Here is a 21551-nt window from a genome sequence, read left to right as displayed (position 1 = left end):
AAACTAAGAGTTATGGTCATGGTCGGGAGTTAGAAATGATCGAAAATTCTACAGTACTCTGGAGTATCGTATATTCGAGAGTTTTTAACCGTTTAGATTTTATAGTTGTATCTTTAACTAAGGATTTCAGGATTCAAAACTCCATAGTACAGTAAAAAAATCTCGAACTTGGTTTCTTCAAGCATTAAGAGTTTCGGTGGGGAAATTGTTCAAAAGAGTAGAAATCTAAAGAATGTCATCACACAAGTCATCTGCTCATGGAAGCTGGTTTGGTGCCATTGGGCATCAAAGACGAGGCGCTGAAACGCTGGTATGGGTTTTGGTGAGTCAGTCCCACACCGGCTAATGGAAAAGAAACAGCTAGCCCAGAGGTATAAAAGACAGCAGCATCCTGGTGTCAAAACCACGGAGCCATGTGTTGAGCACAAAGCGAACTATTCTTTCGCCTTTTACTAAAGAATACCGTGTGCTCATCGCCACAAGTGGCATACGCTTATTTTTGAAGGGTTGCACCTCTGTGGGTGACCCTAAAATTTCAGTTAACAAATTCTGGATTTTTCTATTGTTTATCTAATTGTTACAAAGCTCTAATTTTATCCATTTCACTCCTTTTATTTTATTTTGAATTGTGTGGTTCGTGTTTTGAGATTGATTGAGATGTAAATTCTTATTTAGGAAAACTAATGAAAAGGGCTTGAAAACTTTGAGTTTTAACAATAAGGACAAAATAAAGGGTAAAGTGAATAGTACTAGGTTTGACTTTTTAGTGTACAAATGTGGTTTTTCATTAGAGTGAACAGTAATGTGGGCTTTTCGTTAAAACTCTCTTCTTATTTTGCGCGAGAGTGATGAAACTCTGTTACTTTAGCTGTCTCCATGACACTTGACTTACACACAGCGGGATGAATGCTCTCAGTTACTTGAGCCCTCTACCCGTCCCACCTCATCCGGTCTCGTAGGTTCATGAAGCTCGATCAATCCTTCCTCTAATAAAGATGTGAAGAAATCTTCAACATCATCATTTCTAAATGAATATTCTTTTGGTTTGTGTTCTTTTAGGATTTTAAAGACACTTAAGACTTTGTGACTTGCACCCTAATCTTGGTTTTGGGAAAATTGCTCAAATAATACCAAAACTCTTAAATTTAATATAAATAACTATCTGAAACATCATGTTATGTCGCAAATTGGCACCACCGAAATTCACTAGCCCTTTTTATAATGTACTCTAGTCATTTATTGCGACTAGAGTACTTGAAAACAATTCTTCTATCGACATACACTACCAACAAAACTACATATGTTTGTGCAGCTTTTTGTTTATCTCAAAAAGCTCAACACTCTCATCCTAGTAGAGTAAAATGTCGAGAATTTATGCTTGTCACGCACCACTTTTGACAAAAATCCATATGGAAGTAGAAATGCGTCAAATTGCAACACTATATTTCCCTTTGATTTTTTTAAACCTAAAAGTCATAGTATCATTTAACCCAGCGTCCATGGTGTTGGAAATTTGAGTAGTTTGAGTAGAAATTTCTTTGTCCCACATTGGCCATTCTCAAAAGATTTTATCACTTTATAAGGCTTTATCCTTTATAGAAAGTGATTGGAGTAATAGGCTTGGAGAATAAAATTGGGCTCACCCTTGGGGTTGGGCTTTGGGGTGCACTAATTAATTGGTAATTAATTACAATTAATATATTTAATTAATTGTTTTTGGATTTAATTAATTATTTTTAATTTATTTAGAATTTATTATTTTTTTTTTTTTTACCAACAAACTCATCCTTTCATATGAAGTTTGAAGAGTTCAGAAAGAACACAGAGCAAAGCACCCCTCTGGAGAAGATGTCTCCCAACAGACACATCTCATTCTTATACATGTTGCGAACAGGCATCCATCTACTATATATGCATCCATCTACTATATATATATCCATCTGCATGACATTTAGAATATAGAAAATCAATATTCTTCTTCTACAATCACAAACATCCTTTCTAAGAGAACCACACAGAAGTTCGCCAGAAGTTAAGTTTTCCGGTGCTGGAATTCTAACTTGATCGTTGAATCCTGGTGAAGCAGACGTCCGTAGAACTACAAGCACTGAGTAGGAACGAAATTTCTGTTTCAAGGACATTACGGTACGCAAGCCTCGATCTTCAATTTTCTGTTTAAAATTATTTCGTTGTTCATACTATGTTCAATATTTATTAGTATTTATTATTTATTAGCATGTATAAGTTTATCACATATTGTTGACATATATCCAACACATGGTTGATTGAACGGTGTTAAAACGCAGCGCACCTAAGTAGTCAAGATTTCTAATTCTAGTATACTTTGGATTCTTTATGCATTGAGATTTTTAGTCGTCAAACTTTTTATTAAGCATTCTAGGAATAAGTTATATTGTCAAAACTTCCAGTACATAAGATACACATAATAAAATTTTCATAAAATATCATTGTTGAAAAACAACTTACATAGCATAGGACCGCCACATAGTATCATGTGCCAATGAAATAAGGACATAGGAACAAAAATTTCATTGACACATAACACTACCATAGTGGTGTACCAATACATTGTAAAATGACCTCTTGAAGAGCTTCCACAAGAGGATAGGGTTTATCTTCAATAATCTAGTATTTTGGCTTTTTATTTATTGGATTAATAAAAAAAAGAAAATAATATTCCCTCATTTTAATCATGACTGCTCATTTTTCGTAACATATAATTTGAACTATTGCAGAGAAATTAAAGTATGCATATAAGTTCGAGAAAGCTTCCTTAGTCACTTCAATTTAAGGTTGTCAATAAAAGGTTTTCGTCTTTTCAATTACTCTTCTCATGCGCGTGCAAAATGTACTTTTACATTGTGAGGTTTTTTTTTGTTTATTACATTTGGTTATGCATAAAGACGTTCTTATAATTATTTTTAATTTGTGACCTACATTATGAAAGGTATCAAATTAATAAACCAAGAAATCAAGAATGTCTTTATGCATGAAGTCAAGCATTAACTGGAGATATTATTTATGTAAAACTAAATTATTGCTCCTATCATATGTGTCCATTCTTGATTTGTTGAAATCCACTTTAATTTTTTTTCGTATTCCTACATAAACCCAAAAAAGAAAAAGAACGCAATAATTTTTTTGACAAAAGAAAAGATAACATGAGGAAAAAATATATGTAATAACAATATCTTGCATATTAATATCAGTGCAGAGAAGCGCTATATATTCTTCTCTACCAATCAGTGCAGAGAAGAGTTATTTAAAAGACAAAAATTCTCTAAACCTAAGTCATAGAGGCGAAGCATCCACATGAGAACCGAAAGACCATAACACATAGAACCCTCGCCCTGGAATTTATTGAAGGCATCCTCATCCACGGGAATAACGCTGTCGCACTGGAATTTCCAGAAGGCATATGAATTATTAAAGATGCCTTTGCATCTCTTCCTCATCCACAGGAATAGCACAGAACCCTCGCACTAGAATTCCCAGAAGACATCCTCCATGAAAATTAACACGTCACATATAAAAATGTCGTAGAATCTCATCATGCAAATAAGACTCCATTTGAAGAAGTTGCCGAGTTTTTTGCCTGAAAAACAGACAAAAACGAAGAACAAATGAGCCCAACTCTACAAATTCCATGCAATGCAGCAAATGATAAGATCAAATCCACTACATGTTCTCTTCACATGAACTACTCCCATTAGTCATAGCACCATCAATGGACTGCACGGTTTGTTGCGGCTCCGGCGCTTTCTTTCTACCAAACTTGGCATCCTAAAAATACAAATAATTTTATCAGTAGAAAAAACAGAAGCAAGCAAAACAAACAAAAGCAAGTAGTACTCTGTAACGCAAAGCAAAACCTAAAATTTAAAAGAAAAAACCTAAAACTACTGCTCCCTTTTTGTATTGAAAATTCATTTGCTCTTCTCTTGAAAGCTTCTAGTCGAGTTTATAAGGCCACTTCGTTGAAATTTTTTACCCATTTTTTGTTGGTGGTTTATTTCCTCTCTATAACCGTTCCGCTCTGTTTGCAAAGCCAGAGACGTAGAGGAAATATTAATGTGGGAGTGGGAAGTTATAGGGGAAAAAGCAATGCTATGCGTGCGAAGGAAACGTGGAGGTTTGAATCACACATTCAATTTTTTTACTTTTTTTTTTTCCTCTTTTATTTATTTTATTTTACTTTTAGTTTGACAAAAATATCCATCATGAAATATTCATAAATTCTAGCTTTATATCTAAGGTAGTTTTTTTTTTGTTTGAGGGGCTTTTTAATCCAATTACTTTTTATGAAGCCTTGAGACACCAAACTTGACTTCTGGCTTTCTAATATTTCTAATATTAGAGATTAGAGATTAAAGATTTGCTCTTACGTCCATAATTCTTGGTAGGTATATAAGCTCATAGTGGGCCTTTTTCGTCCCACGACCATACGGCCTTGAGCCCAAAATTTGATGTGCATCATAAGCTACAAGCGAATGTTTTGCTGTGATTTTTAACTTCCGGGTTCATTTTTCTAGGAGCAAATAATGACCGATAATGAAGATGATTCATAGCTTAGGTATATTGCATCTTCTTAAGCAGGACAATTCCCATGAAACTGATCTCCTTTATAGTCATTTTTACTCATAGGTTGGAAGTGTAATTAGACATCGATTATCAAATCAAATACCAGTTTAAAACGAACACATATACTTTGGAAAAAAAAACGAACACATATACTAGCTCTAGGAGATCTCCTTTGGAATCCAATCAATTGAAAAAATTCAGTTTGATAGCCTGCTTGAAAGTGCTTTAAAAATAACTAAAAGTGTTTTTAAATCACTAGAAATGTTTCAGACCATATTTGACAAAAAAAATTTAGAAGTGTTTTTGTGATAAAAAAAAAAAAAAAGCACTTGCATTTCTATTAAATATTTCATACCTTAAGTGCTTTGTGAGGAAGCATTTTCAAATGGGCTATAAGTCTTCAACAGAATTCTTGTCAACTAATTTCCACTTTGGTTCGCAATCAAGGCCTGATTTCATATCAGAATCAACAAAGGAACTTGCATGCTCAGAGTTTTGGACTGGATCTGATCTTTCAACGGGCAAAGAATTTTGGTGGCAATAGCAAAAAATAGACCAAAGGTTCTGTGGGATTTGAGCAAAAAAGTTGGGAGTAAGCAAAGAAGTGGAAGCCAAACTATTTGTCCCACACCCGCCACAGGAGCAAAGAACTATCTACCTTCGCTCATACAAAATAGGGGTGTGCTATCCACACATCCCAAATTACTTCTCACACACCCCTTGTTAATTTCTGTCCGTTGATTTTTTTTAATCCATTCGATTTGACGGCTGAAAATTAAAAACGTGTATGAGAAGTAAAATGAGGTCAAGTGTGTGGATATCACGCCCCATAAAATATTGTAGGCTGCGGGAAACTTACGGAACCATACATTGAGCACAAAGCGAACTATTCTTTTAACTTTTACTAAATAATATTGTGTGCTCATCGCTTATACGCCTATTTTTGAAGGGCGCACCTCTGTTGGTGCACCTAAATCTCAGTATTTAAATTGTAAAAGTTCAGCTTGTATTTTCTTTAGCTGTTACCCTTGATGCCCTAGAACTAAACAGTTGTCTTGTCCTTGAAAATTTAGGGTAATCTCCACAGGTCATACAAGCCAAATATCACTTGTTAAAGTGAAGGAAATACGAGGTGTGCTGCTGCTGAGGTTGAAATATGTAGTGTTTTCTTATTTTTATTACAAGTTATATTCTGGAGGAAAGAAACCAGTAGTTAATGACTTGCTTTGCTGTGGAGCTAGGTGTATACCGCCACGTCAATGAACGCTGGCAGCATGCTTAACACATGCAAGTCGGACATGAAGTGTTTCCAGTGACGGTTCTCTCTAACTATGAGAGTAATGTACTTCTTTGTGGTAAATGTAGTACTAGCAAAGGGAATACAAATATATCAAAAAGAGAGTTTGCTAGCAAAGGAAATACTGATATAGATCATGGCCTCACATCTAGAAAATTAATGAACTCTTATTTTTATAAAAAAAAACCTGGAACACCTAATCGATCAGGGTTTATTTATGAGATACATCCAGACTACAGGGTTTGAAAAACTTCATACAAACTTCAAACAACCACACTTCTCCACAAGGTAAAAGAAAAACGCAAACTTATTAAGTGCTGAAAAATCAAACAGCTAATAAAAATGCTATTCTTATCGCATTTTTCATACCACATTTGTACCATTTTTCTAATAGAGATGAGACCCACATGAGTTAATGGGTCCTACTTCTATTAGAGAAAATGATCCAAATGTAATATGAAAAATGTTGTAAGTGTAGCATTACTCAATAACTAATAGGGACATGTCAAACCTAACAAAGCCTATATAATCATCATGTATCCAGCCATACTTCTCCATGAACGGATTGACTTTGTTTAGATCCCTAGGGTAACTATCTATGCAGTCTTTCCACACATTGACATCATCCAAGTCCTTCATCACTTCCCACACAATATTGTTGCACTTAAAACCAGCTCCAAATCCACTCATCAGAATCCTGTTCCCCTTCTTAAGCCTCTTCTTTGCCTCCATGTATCCCAAAGCGTACCAAAATCCGGCCCCCGATGTGTTTCCGAACCGGTGAAGCGCCATTCTTGACGGCTCAACGTCAAAATCACTTAGCCCTAAGCTCTTCCCAATCCCATCTATGATTGCTCTTCCACCAGGGTGAATACAGAAGTGCTCTATTCCTGTCTTGAGATTCAACCCTAGTCCCCCATCTGCTTTTGGCTTTTGGATTGTAATACTAGTTCTAATATTGTTAAGCCTAGAGGCCACCAGATACCTAAGTATTTCTCTTAGTGGAAGTATTTTTGGTGCTAGAACTTGGAGGTTCTTTGTAAAACCCTTAGTTGCTGCTTTTACTAGGTATTTGGTAAGGCGGAAACCTCGATTTCCACTCTCATCTTCTGTCTGTATGCAACAGTTATATGCTTCGTCGTTTGAGCCGGTGTGCATTCGTACCAAATGATTTAATTTCAGTTTGGCTTGGTGCTTTAGGCTTCGGTTGTTCGTGAGCAGCATCGCGCACCCTCCCGAGCGGAAGAGACAGTTTGTGAGCATCATGGATTTTTCTACGCCGCAATACCAATGAGGAGCCAACGATTCTGTGCTTACAACGATGGCATTCGCATTCTTGTGTGACTTGAACAAGTTTTGTACAACGTCAATGGCAATGAGGCTCGCACTGCAGCCCATTCCCGAGAGGTTGAAGCTCTTGATGTCGTCCCTCATCTTGTAACGATTCACTATACGTGAAGATAGGGACGGTGCAGGGGAGAACATCGACACATTGACGACAAGAATGTCGATTTGCGACCGAGAAATTGAGGTAGCCCGTGCGAAAAGCTTGTCCAGTGCGTCAAAGATGATGCCATCCATCTCCGCAAGTTCATCTTCTCGGGTTGCAGTTTCTTCTCGGCCTTGGATGATGTTTCTTGCGCAGTAAGTTTCCTGGCCAATGCCCGAATGGGTAATAGTTTTCAAGAGAAACCTGAATTCTTCCAGTCCCAGATTCCTGTTCCGCGAGACGATTTTCACGCATGAATCAGCGCTGAGCTTCATGTCGTCTGGTGGCATGTGGCACTCGTAGGCCAGCAGATAGCATGCCTGGTCTCTCCTTCTGAGAAGTAACTTGCAGAGGCAGGAGAAACCATAGAAAAGAGCCAGCAAACACGTTGCCATCAAGATCCCCATGAGAGAGAGAGAGAGAGAGAGAGAGAGAGAGAGAGGTTTTAGAATTGGGAAGTGTCAAATGTTCAGTTGCATGTATGCAGCTTTCAACGATACCTTTCTCTTATAAATAGATGTTTAAGAAAGAGGTAGAGTATAATATCGTAGGCCTCATTAAGATGTATAGTTAGGTAGTAGTTAGGCCAACCACTAATATACCGAACCCTGTTCCGGCACTGAAAAATATCTCAAATACAAGTTGTCGTGTGGAGTGGAAGCTTTCTCCACTCAAATACTGTGTGGACTAGTCTTTTTTTCCTTGAATAAGGTATTTTTTTATCAATTTTTTTTTTGGAACTTTAACGAAAAGCACCCGGTACTGTTCACTTTAACGAAAAACCACATTTTTACACTAAAAAGTCAATCCTGGTACTATTCACTTTACCCTTTATTTTGTCTTTATCATTAAAACTCAAAGTTTTCAAGCCTTTTTCATTAGTTTTCTTTTTTTTTTAACAAATTAAGGGATTAAACAATGCATGGGATATGTCTTCTTCATGAAAACTTGGGATTAAACAATGCATGGGTACTGTTCACATTTTTACCTCTGTGGTGCCCCTTACAATTTTAGTTTGAAATCTTTTTATTGTTTTTAACTTTAAAAGTCTATCAAAGCTGCCATTGCATCATCTCATCTTTGCCGCTGCAAAGTCAACTAGTTTCATAAATTTAAGCGGCAACGCTCTTTCGGCCCAACGTGTCATAATTTTCACAGCGAAGCTCTTTCGGCTGTATGTCGATCCAGTATGTTATAATTTTGGCCCAATGTGTCATTAATTTTAACCAGCAAACCTCTTTCGGCCATATTTTGGCCCAATATGTCATTACTTTTGGCCCAATGTGTCATAATTTTTACCAGCAAAGCTCTTTCGGCCTAACGTGTAGTCTAGCATGGGTCGAAAAATTAAAAATAAATAAATAAATTGCCTCAACCATAGACCCATAAATGTGTCTTGTTAGTTGTTACAAAAGGTAACATGAGTGTATTTTTCTTTGAGAGTGAGGGTTCTCGTCGGATTCTCTTTGTGAGGATTTTAAGGATCTTTAAATTATATCCGTTTATCATCCATCGTACAGTCATAAATCATTATAAATTATTTTATTTAAAATTGAATATAAATAGTATCTGACGAAAATTGATCGTACGATGTACGATAAACGAATATAATTAGAAGATTCCTGAAATCTTCACAAATCCTCTCTCTTTCTAGTGTCTTGAAAATTGCAGTATGGAGTTTTTTTATTCAATACTTCTAAATAATAATGCACGAGTATTTTTAATTGAGAGAAGCAAATCTGAAATGTAAAGAATTACTTTTTACATTTTCCTACGACGTATAAGGACACCAACTGGAGATGTAAACTCGGGATCCATTTAATTTTATCTTTTTGTTTGGAGGGGCTCACATCCACAGATTTTTTAAAAAAATGCAAAACTGCATTTTTGTTTATATTTTCCGGTCAAGATGAAATTTGATATAGAACTATCTGACTAACCGAAAATGTAAAATTTTCATTGTAAAGCATTTTGCGTCTCTCAGTAGAGATGCCCTAAAATGCCTAGTGCCATGTGTGGCTAAGGTTAAAATCTGTTGACTGCCATTTCATATTACAGTTTAGTGGTATTCCTTTTCAAGTGAGAGATTTTAGATTCAATTCTTCGTACTACATTATTGCTAGCTCATTGTGAGACTTAGCACACTCTCTCATCCCTTAGTGTGGATAATATCATTTGTTAAAAAAAAAATATTAAATCTGTTAACTTTGATTGGCTCAGATGATATGCCTAGAAAGAATCAGTTACATGAATTACGTAAGTTGAAGAATTCCTATAAATTTAATTGGATACGTCAACAATTTGCGGTTGTCAGATTAATAAATCATATAAGTTGAGGAAATATTTTACTTTCGTAGATTGACAAAAAAAATTATAGTCCCGAAAAGCTAAGAAAAGTCATAAACTAAATTCCGCTGACGGTTATTGTAAGACACATAAAGTTGAGAGAAATTGTAAGAAGAAATAACTCATGCATATGATGTAACTTTCCACACTATTGCTTGTATAAAAACAAAAATTTAATGCGACTTCATGTGTCGTAAATTTTATTTTTTTTGTTTTGGTCAATGTGTCTTAAAAATTTTGTATGAACACGTTATGGATTAAAAACAAAAAAACGTAAAAGCAATGAGCCACTGTATGATTAATAAGCTATGGAGAACTGAGATCTGAACCCCAATCCATCTTTTCTTTGTGCCCTAGCATTCTCTTATCGAGTCCATACTCCCGAAATTGATGACACCTAGTAGAACACACAGTTTGTGAGCATCAGGGAATGACGCTGTTCTCATGAGAAGCCAAGGGCTAATTTCATATAAGGTATGACATTGACAAAGGTAACTACCAAACTAAGAGTTATGGTCATGGTCAGGAGTTGGAAATGGTTGAAAATTCTATAGTACTCTAAAGTATCGTATATTCGAGAGTTTTTAACCGTTTAGATTTTATAGTTGTATCTTTAACTAAGGATTTCAAGATTCAAAACTCCATAGTACAGTAAAAAAATCTTGAAATTGGTTTCTTCAACCATTAAGAGTTTCGGTGGGGAATATGGGTTCTTCATGGTGGAATTGGAAATTTACTCATGGAGCTTTAGTTGCTTGAAAGATGTTTGAAATTGTTCAAAAGAGTGGAAATCTAAAGAATGTCATCACACAAGTCATCTGCTCATGGAAGTTGGTTTGGTGCCATTGGGTATCAAAGACAAGGGGCTGAAACGCTGGTATGGGCTTTGGTGAGTCAGTCCCACACCGCCTAGTGGAAAAGAAACAGCTAGCCCGGGGGTATAAAAGACAGCAGCATCCTGGTGTCAAAACCAGGGAGCCATGCGTTGAGCACAAAGCGAACTATTCTTTCGCCTTTTACTAAAGAATACCGTGTGCTCATCGCCACAAGTGGCATACGCCTATTTTTGAAGGGTTGCACCTCTGTGGGTGACCCTAAAATTTCAGTTAACAAATTGTGGATTTTTCTATTGTTTATCTAATTGTTACAAAACTCTAATTTTATCCATTTCATTCCTTTTACTTTATTTTGAGTTAAGTGGTTCGTGTTTTGAGATTGATTAAGATATTCTTATTTTGCACGAGAGTGATGAAACTCCATTACTTTAGCTGTCTCCATGACACTTGACTTACACACAACGGGATGAATGCTCTCAGTTACTTGAGCCCCCTACCCGTCCCACCTCATCCGGTCTTGTAGGTTCATGAAGCTCGATCAACCCTTCCTCTAATAAAGATGTGAAGAAATCTTCAACATCATCATATGAATATTCTTTTGGTTTGTGTTCTTTTAGGATTTTAAAGACACTTAAGACTTTGTGACTTGCACCCTAATCTTGGTTTTGGGAAAATTGCTCAAATAATACCAAAACTCTTGAATTTAATATAAATAACCATCTGAAACATCATGTTATGTCGCAAATTGGCACCATCAAAATTCACTAGCCCTTTTTATAATGTACTTTAGTCATTTATTGCGACTAGAGTACTTGAAAACAATTCTTCTGTCGACATACACTATTACCAACAAAACTACATATGTTTGTGCAGCTTTTTGTTTATCTCAAAAAGCTCAACACTCTCATCCTAGTAGAGTAAAATGTCAAGAATTTATGCTTGTCACGCACCACATTTGACAAAAATCCATATGGAAGTAAAAATACGTCAAATTGCAACACTATATTTCCCTTTGATTTTTTTTAAACCTAAAAGTCATGGTATCATTTAACCCAGCGTCCATGGTTGATCGAACGGTGTTAAAACGCAGCGCACCTAAGAAGTCAAGATTTCTAATTCTAGTATACTTTTGGATTCTTTATGCATCGAGATTTTTAGTCGTCAAACTTTTTATTGAGCATTCTATGAATAAGTTATATTGTCAAAACTTCCAATACATAAGATACACATAGTAAAATTTTCATAAAATATCATCGTTGAAAAACAACTTACATAGCACAAGACCGCCACATAATGTCACGTGCCAATGAAATAAGGACACAAGAATAAAAAATTCATTGACACATAACACTATCATAGTGGTGTACCAATACATTGTAAAATGACCTCTTGAAGAGCTTTCACAAGCGGATAGGGTTTATCTTCAATAATCTAGTATTTTTACTTTTTATTTATTGGATTAATAAAAAAAAGAAAATAATATTTCCTCATTTTAATCATGACTTCTCATTTTTCGTAAATTTGAACTATTGCAGAGAAATTAAAGTATGCATATAAGTCCGAGAAAGGAGCCTCTCGTACTAGCAATAGACGAGTGTGGAAATGAAAGACCCAGAAGCCCAAAAATTCCATGGAAAAATGTCTAGCAAAAGCCAAAACTGATTAATCAAACTCAAACTATTACTAATGCCCGTGAAGCTTCCTTAGTCACTTCAAATATTAACATCCAAATATTCTTTTTTTTTAATAAACGATATTATTTACACTAAAGGAGAATGAACTTCGCTTCATAATGGGCTAGTAATAATGTGGTTCAAATTTATTTTTGATGAAAATTGAATCTAAGACATCTCACTTACAAATAAAGAGAAATACTACTAAATCGTAGTATTAAGTGATAAATATTTTAACTTTTTGCTTTGTGTGAAATAAATTCACATATCCTCTTAAGTCATGGACTCATACATATTTGCCACTCTGCAAGTGCGTTACGCATCTAAAGCCCCTTGCCATTCATAACCCATTGTTAGCTTTAGATCAAACCATAGGTCCAGTTAGAGTAATGTTACACTTACAATATATTTGTATCATCATTTGTACTATCACTATAAGGTAGAGCCCACTAACACATGTGGCTCCCATCTCTATTAGAGATAATCCAAATGATGGTGCAAATATGTGGTAAAAGTAGAATTTTTGGTCCGGTTATAGTGCTACATCTTAATCAGTGATATGAGCTTCGAAAATGCTACTCTTTTTATATATTTATATCATCCCCCTAATAGATATGAGATCGTAATGTGTTGGTGGACCCTACTTCTATTACATAGATGATACAATAATATGGTAAGTGTAACATTACTTTGAGTTTTATTCAAGATTTAACTATTGTAAAGATTCATTAAATTTTTATATGAATCTAGCTGTTGATTTTTCAGACTACTTATTACCAAAATAAATTACAAACTAGGATTTTTCATGATTACCCAAAAAAAAAAACTAGGATTTTTCATCTTAATTCGGTGTTCATGATTTAACATCACACTTTACTATTTGTTGCAATTCGTACACAATAATTTGTTAACTTTTTGAGACAAAACTGCACATGAGCGACTTATATGAAAAAAGATTTACTTTTTCTTTTGGGGAAGAAAAGATTTAGACTTTCAAATGTGCCTCACATGCTTATTATATGTAAAAAGTATTGAATTAAGTCAATCATTGACACAGTATCTTTGAATTGGTAACTAATAAGCTACTATCTTTCTATATAAAATCGAAGGCCCAACGAACAGTATTTTTTGGTGTCACAAGCTTCACCAAATGATTAGACAAAAATACTCCTTAAATAAAAAACTTCAAAAGTAATTTAAAATAATGGATCAAATGTGGTAAGGGTATTTTCGTCATTTTAACAGTGGCTTTTTTAATAATTAATTTTTTTGTACAATTTTTTTTTTAATAATTAGTACCTCACAATAGACGAGCAATAATGTGATTCAATTAGTTATTCATTAAATATTATTTTCTCTATTTTTAAACACGTTCAAAACATCTTAAGAAGCGTGTAATGCCGGTTATAAAAAAAGTCTTTCGCATGTGGATAATAATGTGATTAAATTAGTTGTCAAATGATTGTTTTTTTTTTTCTTTTGAATAAATAATATTATCTATACTAAGGAGGAGAGGATGGACTTAGCCTCACAATGAGCTAGAATAATGTGATTCAATCAGTTGTTTATTAAATATTATTTTCTCTATTCTTAATATAAATTAAATAGAGACTAATTTTATTATGTGAATTCAACTGTTTTAATTGGTTTATGAGGGGTTTCTTCTAGCATGATCTAAGATTATTCATTTACTTCAAATATTTGATTTTTCTTTTGTCAATTTAAGCATATAAATACATTTGAAACGTATAAATCACGTGTAACACGTCGTAATTAAAAAAAATGTCTTCTGCATGCGCTCATGCGCGTGCATGAAGGCTAATAGTTACATCATGACAACTTGAATTACATGAATTATTGTACAACTTTACTCAAACTACATAGATAAAATTTAAATATTAACATTCATTCTGTTTGTAACAATGCAATATCATTTACTATTTTTATTCACGAGAAAGCAGATTTGAATTTTTGTGCATAAAGAGTACGTTATCCTAACCAAGTGTCATGATAAAACCTGTCTTTAATCGGAGATACCATGTGACTAGTGTTTCTTTAAAATTTAAACCAAAAGAAAATTCAATCTTGTAAAAATTAAAAAAAAAAAAAAAAACTTGATTATTTGTATGTAAGAGGTCATTATTCTCTCAGACGATCGTTGTTTGATACTCACATTAATTAAGTTATTTTTGTACATGTAGCCGACTATAATTTTGCAAGTAAAAAGTGAAAGAAAAAAATTGTAGCAATTGTCCTTTAATTTTAACCCAATTGAAATAAGGGAGTTTTAACGAAAAGTTCACGATACTGTTCACTTTAACAAAAAATCACATTTTTACACTAAAAAGTCAAACATTGTACTATTCACTTTACCCTTTATTTTATCCTTATCATTCAAACTCAAATTTTTCAAACTATTTTCATTAGTTTTTTTTTACATAATGGTCCATCGGCTAAACATTTGTAACCATTGGTCCCTTAAACTGTAATCTCTTATGCCTGCTTTTACTGTGCTTAGCCCCTACTTCCATTATCCACTTCCTTCCACCTCCAATCCACTCCCTTTCCTTAGCAATCAACTCCATCCTACATCGATCTCGCAATCTTGTTTGTTACCTGCTTTTCATCATTGCGATTTCTTGCAGTTAAAACGCGATTTTTCACTGTTCTTCAAGAAGGTGTGTAGTGCTTCGGCTCGGGTGTTTACACTACCTCCTTCCCCTGACTGGTTTCTTTCAATGTGCGGTGGTAAACAATGTGGTGCTCGTTGAAGGAGTTCGGAGTCTTCCTTTCAGCCTTTTTTGGGGCTCTGCACGTTTTGATTTATGTTGATTGCAGGAGACTCTGGTTTCAGATGGCTGGAAAGTAGCGGTCCGGTGGCGGCGCTAGTTGGAAGTTGTTAGGCTATTCCAGTGTTTTTTCTGTGTTGGGCTCAAAGGTCTGTTTTTGGGCTTTTCTTTTTGTTTCCTTTGGTGGCCCATATTTTGACTGCATACTGTTGTTGGGCCTCTTTTCTTGTAATTATCTTGGGTTGGTATGAAATTACCTTTCTGTCTAAAACATAAAAGAAAAAAAAAAGAAATGGTGTCCAAAGATTAAAAGAAAAAGAGAAGTAATTTTTCGCGGCAGATGCAAGTCAGAGTGAGAGTTAGGTAAATTTCGTTTGTTGAGGCGATGACATGGAAAGTGAGAGAGAGAGAGAGTAGCAAACTGGGGGAAGCAAAATTCCAAAACAGCCACCACTAATCGCGACTCCCATTTCCTCCCTCCTTCCTCCCAGTCCTCCTCATCTTTTTTGTCTTCCTATCCTTTCCCCTTTCCGTCTTTTCACTCCCCCAATTTTCCTCCTCTGCAACCCAGCAGCCTCCACTTTCAGACTCTCTCTTTCTCTCTCTCATGGCGTCCCCAATTGAGCAAGGTACACTTTCTCTCTCTAGATTTTTTCACTTTTGAATTCCTCTGATTTGATTATTTTCCGGGAAAATATACCTCAGAAAAAGAGAACAAGATTCTCTGTAGCTACCAACTCTGAAAATAATTGAATAAACAAAGAAATTAATATACTTCAATGGAATAACATCATCAAATCACTCTGATTAAACCCGTCTTTTATTTTCCCGGAAAGTTGCCTCCTTCACTTTCCTCTGAACCAAACAGGTTTTGTTTCTGATTGTTTCTGATCATTTGTGTATTATTTGTGATTATTATCGAACTTGTAGGAGGTGATACGGATTTAGAGAAGGGTCTGATGACTGCACAGCCGAGCCAAAACCCTCTGGCCGAGCCATCGCCGTCGCCGTCGCCGTCTCCGTCTTCCACGGCGTCAGCGCCGGCTTTGGTGCTTTCCAATTCGCCGTCGCCGTCTTCCACGGCGTCGGCGCCGGCTTTGGTGCTTTCCAACTCAGGAAAGCGGATTGACCAGGCGGGGAAGAAGAAGTACGTGAAGCAGGTGACGGGGCGGCACAACGACACGGAGCTTCACTTGGCGGCTCAGCGCGCGGATCTAGCCGCCGTAAAGAAGATTCTCGGCGATATCGATTCGCAGATGATGGGGACCGTAAGCGGTGAGGAGTTTGATACGGAGGTGGCTGAGGTCCGGGCGGCGGTGGTGAATGAGGTGAATGAGCTGGGAGAGACGGCTTTGTTCACGGCGGCGGATAAAGGGCACCTTGATGTGGTTAAGGAGCTGTTGAAGTATTCGAACAAGGAGACCGTTACGAAGAAGAACAGGTCCGGGTTCGACCCCTTGCATGCTGCTGCAAGTCAAGGACACCATGGTAATGATCTTCAGCATTTGTGCTAATTTGTGCTAATTTGGATTTTGAATCTCTTAGTCTAATTTTAATTTTAATTGTGTGGTTTGTGAATTTGGGTGGTTTGGTAAAAGATGGTAAGAGGATTTTAGGATAAAAGTTTGCATCTTTGAGATGTTGGGATCTGGCTATGTCATTTCTCTTGTTCTTTCAATTGTAATAATGCGAACTAAGAAATACAATGTATTCGATCTTCTTGATTTATGATTTGAGAGACTGGTTCATTTTGGTTGATGGAGTATCCAATTATGTGCTGCATAAAAGTGTTGTCTGCTTTCTGTATTTTCTCGTTAACCAGAAGGCTGTCTGTTTTTTGAGATATTGATTCATAGAGAGTGAAGCATTCGGGATTTTGGTGGTATTAGTTAAGCTGCACTGGTAGTATTAAATCGATAGTTATGTGAGAGGAATTGCCTCATGTTGTGAAACAAATCATGAATTATTAGTCGTATTTTGAAGCTTTCTGCTTAATCAGGACTTGCATTTGCTGCTTATGGAGAGCGCATACCTTTTTTCCGTTGATCATGGAATTTAATGCAGGGGATTTCCTAAAACGGCTGATGCCTCTACTAGTCACTTGTTTCCTGGTCCCTTGGCAATCCTCAAATAATGATTTCCGATTGTTATCTGAGTAACATGAAAGCTGCAGCTACCTGTTGTGAATGCTTCCGTGCCATTGGACATTACATTCATACTCCTACTTTTCTTGCAGCCATTGTCCAGGTACTCCTAGATCATGATCCTGGGCTAAGCAAAACACTGGGCCCGGCAAATTCAACCCCACTTATATCCGCAGCTCATAAAGGGCATGTAGCGGTAGTTGATGAACTGCTGTCGAAGGATTCTACCTTGTTGGAAATTTCTAGATCAAACGGGAAGAATGCATTGCATCTAGCTGCAAGACAGGGGCATGCGGAGATTGTAAGGGCATTGCTTACAAAGGATCCACAATTGGCACGAAGAACTGACAAGAAAGGGCAAACTGCATTGCATATGGCTGTAAAGGGGACAAACTGTGAGGTGGTGAAATTGCTACTAGGGGCAGACCCTGCAATTGTAATGCTTCCAGACAAATTTGGGAACACAGCGTTGCATATTGCCACCAGGAAGAAGCGAGCAGAGGTATGTCTGGGTTCTCACTTTACCTTTGTCATTACTGATGTTTGATATATGGCTGTGAATTCAAATTCTTTTGATATAGTGACGGCCGATTTAGTCCCACAAATATCGTGAGTCAATGCCGTAAGTAATTTTCTTTTAGTATGTACTAGGTAATGAAAATTTATTTATCTGCCCAGAGTGTATAATGTTTTTATAGATTTATTCTTTTGCCATTTTAAAAATCCTTGCTCCGGACATCTGATCCGTGCACATGGTTGCTATGATACGAACTATTCTTCTTTAGCAATTTCCTTTTCTGATCTAAGTTAATTTGCACAGTAAAAAATAGTTGCAATGAACTATGAGTTCTTATTTTCTAGTGCGGTGTGAACAAAAATAAAAATCAAGTTGGCTAAAAACCCCCATCAGTTTCTAGGGACCTCTGTTGTATTTTCTGCACTAGTTTTAGCTTTGGCTCGAGCTAAACTAGTGTAGCCATGATTCTTCCTTTCATGATTGTATATCTCCGCTATAGATTTATATGTACTGATTATTGTATCTTTCTTTGCAGATAGTGAATGAGTTGTTACTCCTCCCAGACAGCAATGTTAATGCACTGAACAGAGACACAAAAACGGCTCTTGACATTGCTGATGCACTTCCACTTTCCGAAGAAGCCTCGGAAATAAGGGGTTGCCTTTATCGCTATGGTGCTGTGAAGGCTAATGAACTGAACCAACCAAGGGATGAACTGAGAAAGACTGTGACTCAGATCAAGAACGATGTCCATATCCAGCTTGAACAAACAAAGAAAACCAATAAAAACGTTCACAATATTTCCAAAGAACTTAGAAAGCTCCACAGGGAAGGAATCAACAACGCCACTAACTCAGTGACTGTGGTCGCTGTTCTATTCGCAACAGTTGCCTTTGCCGCTATCTTTACTGTGCCAGGTGGTGATCATGATGACGGGACTGCCGTGGTAGTGAAGGGCCTTCCTTTCAAAATCTTCTTCATTTTCAACGCCATTGCCCTCTTTACGTCTTTGGCTGTTGTGGTTGTCCAAATTACCTTGGTCAGAGGCGAGACAAAGGCAGAGAAACGGGTGGTGGAGATAATAAACAAGTTGATGTGGCTGGCTTCAGTCTGCACTTCGGTGGCATTCATAGCCTCCTCTTACATAGTGGTTGGCCAGCGCCACAAATGGGCTGCCATTCTTGTAACAATGGTTGGGGGAATGATAATGGCGGCTGTTCTCGGCACCATGACATACTACGTGGTGAAGTCAAAGCGGACACGGTCCATGAGGAAGAGGGAGAAGCACACGAGGAGGAGCGGTTCCAACTCATGGATGCCCTCTGACTATTCCAATTCGGAAATCGACCGAATTTATGCCCTTTGATCTGAATTTGCACTGAATTTGCACCATTGTAGAGGAATTGTAGAGACTAAAAACACTACGAAAATGGATGTTGAGTTGGTGCAGAGGTGTTTGGGTATATCCGTGACCTCCAGGAAAGATCCTGGAGTTGAATAACAGCCGTATATTTATCTGCCCGCAGTTTATACTCTGCTTGGCTTTCACTTGGAAAAACTGCACTTGTCTTGTATATATATATTTGTGAAGACGAGTAAACTTTATGTTTTGTTTTACTTTTCACGAGTAGCTAGTACTAGTTTTTGTTACGTAGCCCGTTTTTATTGTTCATATGTCGTTCGTGATGTGTCGGTATTATTATTGTCAACGGAACAACTCATGCGATTGCTATGAAGCATAACACGTTAAATATCTTAAACTTTTTGTTGTCATGTCATACAACACGATTGACAATTCGAATTTTGTGAAACGTTCAAGCGCATTGTCGGGAACTCCTCCATGGCGACGCAAAAGGTTCAAACATCAAGCAAAACCCAAAAAATCCTAATATTTTGCTGAAAAAGCCCACTGATTCAAATATTAATTCTTAATCTCCTAATCACTCACTGGTTTTATTACTAATGCAGCTGCTTCCTTTGTCTTACCGAGTACTGAGAAACCACGTACAAGCTTTGGAGAGGGAGCTCAACTCGGATTCTGAGTTTCAGAAACTGTTGGCAGGTAACCCTGTTTTTGTTTTCTGCGTTTTTGAATTGTGTATTGCGATTAGGAAGTTTTGAGTTTGATTGCCATGTGAGAATTTTCAGGCTTTGAATTTGGCTGGGAGGATTCGAGTCGGCTTTGTTGGGCATTGGAAGCAATGAGAGAACTAAGGTGATTAATTTGATGCATTATTTGTATGGTTAATTCTGAAAGCGAAGTAAGGTGATTATATTGCAATTGATTTCGACATGTTACTGAAAGCGAAATAAGGTGATTAATTTGATGCATTATTTGTATGGACTGCAATTGATTTCAACATGTTACTGAAAGCGAAGTTCTGAACTTTTTAGTTGTAGAGAGTCATATAGGAGTATGCTTTTGATGTTTTGTGGGACAGATTTAGCTTGGTAGTTGGAATATATTTTGTGGCAGATTGTTATCAAGCTGCAGTCAAGTAACTCGTGTCCTGCATAATTACCGGTAAGTGGCAAATGCGTCGACTTAATTTTTCCATACATAACATAGAGTCGTATACTGATATTTGTCTAGTACATGTTTGTGTACGCGTGTGTACGTGTTTTGATTGTGTGGACGAATATTTGTGTTCATGTGGACGATTGAATTTGTTCGTGTTCAGGAAATGGCAAGATCCATCTGGATGAATGCAACTGCCCATAAAGATGGATGCCGATAAATCAAGGCACTAAGGCACTTGATTTTCGAACAAGTTAAAGCTCTGCAGTGCATGTAAATTCTTCCTCAATCGGGTTTGTGTGTTATGTTTTGGTTTTCAGTAGGATGTGCATACCAGAAAGAATGATAAAAGACGTCTGGATTTAAGTACAGATTACCTTTGTTTCGTAGTGGAAAATTTCTGTTGATTATGCAGAGGTTTGGATTTATTACGATGTTTGTGTAGTTAAATGAAGAGTAGCAATTGCCTTATCTGCTTGTTTGCGAATATCATATGTTTATGGTATAATTGTTATGCTATCACAAGAAAAGATATGAAAGGATCGAAAAGAGAAAATGTCAAATAATGGCTTCTACAATGAGCTTAAGCTACGTCCAAATTTTCCAGGTTCCAGGGATAAAAAAAGGTCGTACCCAGTGCACAAGGCTCCCGCTTTACGCAGGGATAGCTTAGTATAAATTCTAAAACTTCCAAAAGCCCGTTCTTAGATTAAGCCGAAAAAATAACAAACTAAATAACCAATCATTTTCCGCCTCAGTTGACCTTTAAACTATTTTAGCCAAGAACAAATGTAATCTTACATGACCAAGGTTAGAGTTTAGTTTATGCTATTGACGTTGAATTCTGAATATGATATAAGCTCGTGTCCGTGGATACCAAACGGAAAATCAAAACTTCTACCTAAAGAGGAAGATAGTCGAGAATGAGGTAGAACTAATGTTGTTACATAGTACATACTGATCTCTGTTGGGCAAAAATGGTTGTGGATGCTATACCTCAGTTTTTTATCCTAACTTTGTGCCTTCTGTGCTGATCTAACTAGCAATCCAGCTGGTCTGCATGCCCTACCGTTTCCTTCTTTTTCCCAGTTAACATTAAAATTTGGGTGGGGAAAAAGGTTTGTGGTTAGATGTGTATCTGCTAACCCATAGTGCTCAACAACATCAATTAGACCTTTTAATTGCTCTTTTTTGCTGTAATCCTGTCAAAATTTTAGCTGACATGCTCACTTAATTTAAGGTTTATATTTCCCACTAGGGAGTATCTGGGAAAAGAAAAGGGGAAGGAACAAAAGCCAAAGTAAAGGCTGTTTTCTTTTACTTGCACTTGAAGATTTCCT

At 36.6% G+C, this 21551-nt stretch overlaps 2 protein-coding genes, 1 long non-coding RNA gene and 2 other non-coding genes across 5 annotated transcripts; 3 read left to right on the top strand and 2 right to left on the bottom strand.

Annotated features, from left to right (window-relative positions):
- The first annotated feature begins 409 nt into the window (after positions 1–409).
- Positions 410–526, top strand: LOC126630850 (U5 spliceosomal RNA). The gene has a single exon (XR_007626132.1). It is a non-coding gene; the product is annotated as a U5 spliceosomal RNA (small nuclear RNA).
- A 5569-nt stretch (positions 527–6095) lies between these two features.
- LOC126629464 (3-ketoacyl-CoA synthase 19-like) lies at positions 6096–7848 on the bottom strand. The gene has a single exon (XM_050299508.1). It carries the CDS (start codon positions 7793–7795, stop codon positions 6380–6382), a length of 1416 nt encoding a protein of 471 aa, XP_050155465.1. The 5' UTR covers positions 7796–7848; the 3' UTR covers positions 6096–6379.
- Positions 7849–10710: 2862 nt separating this feature from the next.
- LOC126630848 (U5 spliceosomal RNA) lies at positions 10711–10827 on the top strand. Its single transcript, XR_007626131.1, has one exon. It is a non-coding gene; the product is annotated as a U5 spliceosomal RNA (small nuclear RNA).
- Positions 10828–15465: 4638 nt separating this feature from the next.
- Positions 15466–19310, top strand: LOC126628864 (ankyrin repeat-containing protein ITN1-like). Its single transcript, XM_050298731.1, has 4 exons — positions 15466–15661; positions 15963–16520; positions 17269–17678; positions 18229–19310. Exons 1-4 carry the CDS (start codon positions 15640–15642, stop codon positions 19057–19059), a joined length of 1821 nt encoding a protein of 606 aa, XP_050154688.1. The 5' UTR covers positions 15466–15639; the 3' UTR covers positions 19060–19310.
- LOC126628866 (uncharacterized) lies at positions 15691–15956 on the bottom strand. The gene is made up of 2 exons (XR_007625616.1): positions 15846–15956; positions 15691–15771 (listed from the first exon to the last, which is right to left on the bottom strand). It is a non-coding gene; the product is annotated as an uncharacterized LOC126628866 (long non-coding RNA).
- Positions 19311–21551: the final 2241 nt, after the last annotated feature.

Source organism: Malus sylvestris, chromosome 7 (genome assembly GCF_916048215.2).
Source record: "Malus sylvestris chromosome 7, drMalSylv7.2, whole genome shotgun sequence".
NCBI lineage: Eukaryota > Viridiplantae > Streptophyta > Magnoliopsida > Rosales > Rosaceae > Malus > Malus sylvestris.
This window is presented reverse-complemented; position numbering and strand designations above follow the sequence as displayed.

Excerpts from the sequence above, each read along its gene's own strand:
- LOC126628864 (XM_050298731.1), top strand. The coding sequence starts at position 15,640 with ATGGCGTCCCCAATTGAGCAAG. Across the intron at positions 15,662-15,962 it reads GGCGTCCCCAATTGAGCAAG|GAGGTGATACGGATTTAGAG; the intron begins GTACACTTTCTC and ends TCGAACTTGTAG. Across the intron at positions 16,521-17,268 it reads TGCAAGTCAAGGACACCATG|CCATTGTCCAGGTACTCCTA; the intron begins GTAATGATCTTC and ends CTTTTCTTGCAG.
- LOC126629464 (XM_050299508.1), bottom strand. The coding sequence starts at position 7,795 with ATGGGGATCTTGATGGCAACGTGTTTGCTGGCTCTTTTCTATGGTTTC.